Genomic DNA, 5,154 nt, shown 5'->3' on the forward strand with positions numbered 1-5,154 from the left:
TTCAGGTGGCCCCTTAGAATGCAAGTGGGTAACATGGGCCATTCCTAGCCACAAAGAAATGAGCAGAGGGAAGGGGGCGGGGGGAGCAGTGTAGACTCTGGTGAGCACGAAAGCGACGAAGGATTTCTTAGGGTAAAGTGTACCCTTCTCAAATGCTTGTTGATTCCTGTAATCCCCGGGAAGAGAGTTAGGAGCACAGGTTCTGGAGCCAGACTTGCTGGGTTCAAATCTCGGCTCTGCCATTCAGAGTACTGTGTATACTTCAGCAGATTACGTACTTTCTGTGCTCAAAGGTCCTCATATATAAAATTGGGATAATACAGTATTTGCTTCATTAGATTGCTGTAAGGATTAAATGAGATAGTATAAAGTGCTGTGATAGCACGTAGCATATAGTAGGTGCTTAATAAATATTAACCCCTGTAGTGGAGTCGAGAGATTGTCCTCAGTAATGTAAAGAGCAGTCAGATATGGACGGTTTGAGTTTTGTGTGCATGTGTTAGAAATTTGTACCTGTCTCCCAAAAAGTCACCTGCTCTCAGCATTTGCCCACTTATGAGCCGTTTTGGTGTGCAACCATCATAAAAGGTGAAAGAATACAGTCACATATCCTTTCAGGAGGATAGAGTGGTCTGTGTTCTTGTCACAGAATGTTGCATGATGGGGTTCTTGCCGTGGAAGGACTAACAATATCATATTTCCTTTTTGTTTTTGGAAATCTACTGTACAGTCTTTAATCCTGATTTCGTCGAGGATATGGTGGTTGAAGACCCACAGTCTGAGATTTCACCTCTGTGATCAGTTCATCCGTCATGATTAGGCTCTAGGGGGCTACTCTGTGTCAATGCATCTTCCGACTCCTCTAATAATTGGGAGATGCCTCCCTCTGTAGTTTTATTCTTACTGTCATTATGGGTGGAAAATGAAAAATTATGAACTCTTAACTGTGTTCCATGAAAGTAAAAATCAAATGCAAAGATGGTATCTTTAGACTTCTTTTATAACTTCTTGAAAATGATGTGACACTTTGGGCAGTGCAGAGAGGAGACAGAAGGATGATGTTGTGATAGTTTATTTCACACATGCACCTGTTGGTGGTGATGGGAGAACACAGTGGGGAGAGCACATGAAGCTATACGTACACTGTGAGGCCAACTGCGTAAAACACATCCATGAAACAGTATTGCGACCAATGCGTTAAATGTTAGTAGTTTTCTTCTGGGTGAGGAGATGATGTGTGATATTTAAATTTAATTATCTAAGTGTTTCTCCATCTTCTGAAATCTGTAACTAGTATATGTTCTTTTTTAAATGAAACAAATCTTCTTGTGATACTGAAACAAAGATTCCTTTTTGTATTATTTTATTTTTGAGAGAGTGTGCACCTGTGCGCAAGCAGAGAGCGGGGCAGAGAGAGAGGGAGAGAAAGAATCCTAAACAGGCTCTATGCTCCTACTGCAGAGCCCGGTGTGGGGCTTGATCTCATGACTGTGAGATCATGACCTGAGCCGAGATCAAGGGTTGGACACTCAACCGACTGAGCCACCCAGGTGCCCCCAAAGATTCTCTTTAAATAAAGTTTTATTGAGATACTATTTTTAAAGTTTATTTATTTATTTATCTTGAGAGAGTCAGAGTCAGTGCGAGTTGGGGAGGGGCAGAGAGCGAGGGAGACAGAGGATCCCAGGCAGGCTTCCTGCTGTCAGTACAGAGTCTGATGTGGGCTTGAACTCACAAAACTGAGATCATGATCTGAGTCCAAACCAAGAGTCAGACGCTTAACCGACTGGGCCACCCAGGCGCCCGAGATATTATTGACATACTGTACCATTCACCCACTTGAAGGTCTCCCATTTGGTGGCTTTCAGTTCACAACAGCCATCTGGCCATCACTCATCACCAATCGGAGAACATTTTCATCACCCCAAAAGGAGATTCTACATGCGTTAGCGGTCTCTCCATTTGACTCGCCTATTCTAGACATTTCAGATAAATGGAATCATCCCACATGCAGTCCTTTGCGACTGGCTTCTCATGCTTGCACTTTGGTTGACTCACTGAGGAATCCTACTAACCTTTATTTATCACATGATATAATATACATTTTTTCTTTACTTCTAGACTTGGTGCCTTCAATTATGAACAACTTGTTGAATCCAGATGCCATTTTTTCAAACAATGAGATGAGCCTGTCGGACATTGAAATCTATGGCTTTGATTACGATTATACCCTGGTGTTTTACTCAAAGCACCTCCACACGCTGATATTTAATGCCGCGCGGGACCTTCTCATCAATGAACACCGGGTAAGAGCACAGGGACGTTGTGGTCTCCCTCCTCCTTCTCTTAGACGTTGGAGAGCAGCCGTGAGCGGATCTGGCCCTGTGCCTGGCACACAGACATCACTTAGTAAATTGTTGTTGAATGCATGAGTAGATTTTGTTCCTTTCCAAATGACTCTATCCAGAAGCCTGTTGGTTTTTTTTTCAAACCACTTTTTTTGAGGTATGATTGATGTACAAAAAGCTGTACACACTTAATGTATATAACTTGATGAGTTTGGGCATAGTGTATGCTTGTGAAGCCATCACCACCACCAAGGTCATAAACCATCTGTCACCTCCCAAAGTTTCCTCCTGCCCCCTTCATTATTATTATTGTTATTTGCGTGCGCGTGTGCACTTAAAATAAGATCTACCCTCTCAGCAGATGTTTTAGCAATATAGTGTTGTTTGCTGTAGGTGCTGTGCTGTGTAATAGATCTCCAGAACTTGTTTATCTCCCATCACTGGAACTTTGTACTGGAAAATAGTTGCTTTTTTTTTTTTTTATTAATCTCTAGATGTCTCTTTAATGAAAGATTTTCAAGTTATGCGTTAGCAGAGATTGGGCTACAGACTCCGTGCTCTCATTTCTCACCGAGTGGTGACGGAGTTTCTCCCAGAGCTGATGAACCGGCAGCCTGCTGAGCTCTGGTTAAAAGAAATCCTTCAAATAATAGGCAATATATTTTTTTTTTTTTAATTTTTTTTTTCAACATTTATTTATTTTTGGGACAGAGAGAGACAGAGCATGAACGGGGGAGAGGCAGAGAGAGAGGGAGACACAGAATCGGAAACAGGCTCCAGGCTCCGAGCCATCAGCCCAGAGCCCGACGCGGGGCTCGAACTCACGGACCGCGAGATCGTGACCTGGCTGAAGTCGGACGCTTAACCGACTGCGCCACCCAGGCGCCCCTAATAGGCAATATTTTAACCTCATCACTGACTGGAGTTGTTCTGTTCTGTTTTGTTTTATTTTATTTTATTTATTTTAGTTAATCAATTTATTTATTTTTGAGAGAGAGAGAGAACAAGCATGGGAGGGGCAGAGAGGGAGGGAGGGAGGGAGGGAGGGAGGGAGGGAGAGAGAGAGAGAGAGAGAGAGAGAGAGAGAGAGAAACTTCCAAGCAGGCTCCACAGTCAGCATGGAGCCCAATGTGGAGGCTCAATCCCATGAACCCTGAGATCATGACCTGAGCTGAAATCAAGAGCCGGAAGCTCAACCAGCTGAGCCACCCAGGCACTCCTGACTTGAGTTGTTCTTATATAAAGAACATTTGACTGTCTTCTGGTGCATAGTGTTGTTGAGACCTTATAGTAAGGAAGGCAAAAAGAAACACTCAGAACCCAACATGCTTTTCTGTAGTCCACTTTGAGTATCTATTTCAGGAGCCTGAGTGAGAAGCATCCTCAGAGGTCAGCAGGTCCTAGTGCCCTTTGAGAACCCCCAGAACACCCCGAGAAGTGCAGCTCCAGGGTCTGTCTCAGACCGGGGTGCATTTCTGCAGGGGGCACTTCTGATTTGGCGGGTCGAACAATTCTGCCTTCAGACAGCTTTCACCATCGATCTCTTCTCTTTTATTCCTTCACACATTCCTTCAGCCTTTACTAAGTACCCCCTCTGTGCCAGGCCCTGTGGTAGAAGCAGGGGGAGTGAGGATGAGTAGCATATGGGGACCAGCACTGTAGTGGGGAGGCAGTTGTGTAAGCAGAGGAATTACGCGGCCACCTCCTGGAGGCGTCTCCATGCGTCTGAACAAAGAGCTAGGGATGTGTAGAGGATGTTGGGACAATTTTCTCTGCTTGAGGGAATTAGGAGAACAACAAAGAAGGTGATACTTCCAGGACCCCGGAAGGAGTTTGTCAGCAAAGGTGGGCTGGGGTGGGCAGACTGGTAGGTGTGTGAAATCTAGAAACCTAGATCAGGAGAACTAATGTTCTATACCTGATTTATCTGCTAGGATAGTGTTTAATCTACTGGGCTATGTGTTCTGTAGTCCTGCCATTATGCTGGCCAAGATGTCTCTTTTTCCAGGCTGGTCATTCTGAGTTTTTTCAGCCATTCCCATTTGGCTGCCTTTCTGGTCTTTTATCATCTCAGTTACCCTTCTTTGTGTGTGCTCTGGTTTATCCCCCTCACATGCGAGTCCCCAAACTGAAGATGTTAATGCAGGTGGGGTCTGACTAGTATGGAATAGAGGGAGACCACCACCTCCCTGGTTCTGGATACCAAACCTTTATTAATGCTGCCAAAGTTTCCATTGGTTTTGGATCCTCACCATTTGAGGCAACATATTTCCTGATCCCCTCAGCTTTTGGTTATCAGTGGACTTAATAAGCAAGTCATTTTCTCCTTATTCAAAATTCAGTAATGGCATGTGTCAAAAATAACCTTCCCTTCTGCCATTAAGCCAACAGGCAGCTTTCTTTAGTTATGGCCACTTTCCCATATGTAAACCCATCTAGCCACTTGCCATCCAGCTGCATTTGCCCATCTGTTCAGGAGACTCTCTTTTCTTCCATCTAACCTGCAGACGTTTCCCCTGACTGTGAGGATGAAAGCAGAGTGTGAACTAGCTGGTCCCGCCCTCACTGCCCTGTCTGCCAACCTGCACCACCTCTCCACGACCCCATGGGGAGGTTGAACTGAAGGGGTGTTGCATTGCTGATGGCCTTCTAGACCTAGGTCATCTGTGGCATTTGCTGTGACTTTGATTATCACTCGTAAAATAGCGGTCATTTTATTAACAGTCCTGTCTGTTGATTTTCTGCTTGGTGCTAGAAGCGCAGGTTCTGGAGCCTGACCGCTGGTGTTCAAATCCTGACCTTCACC

General features: G+C 44.8%; 1 protein-coding gene across 1 annotated transcript in view; it reads left to right on the plus strand.

Annotated features, from left to right (window-relative positions):
* Positions 1 to 2,102: 2,102 nt before the first annotated feature.
* Positions 2,103 to 5,154, plus strand: part of NT5DC3 (5'-nucleotidase domain containing 3) — a 41,751-nt gene continuing 38,699 nt past the window's right edge. The window contains exon 1 of the mRNA XM_040491056.1: positions 2,103 to 2,306. Within this exon, the coding sequence (XP_040346990.1) occupies positions 2,139 to 2,306 (168 nt within the window). The 5' untranslated portion in view covers positions 2,103 to 2,138. The remainder of the gene's footprint in view (positions 2,307 to 5,154) is intronic.

This window comes from Herpailurus yagouaroundi, unplaced genomic scaffold (assembly GCF_014898765.1).
Source record: "Herpailurus yagouaroundi ecotype Mexico unplaced genomic scaffold, PumYag 182, whole genome shotgun sequence".
NCBI classification, from domain to species: Eukaryota; Metazoa; Chordata; class Mammalia; order Carnivora; family Felidae; genus Herpailurus; species Herpailurus yagouaroundi.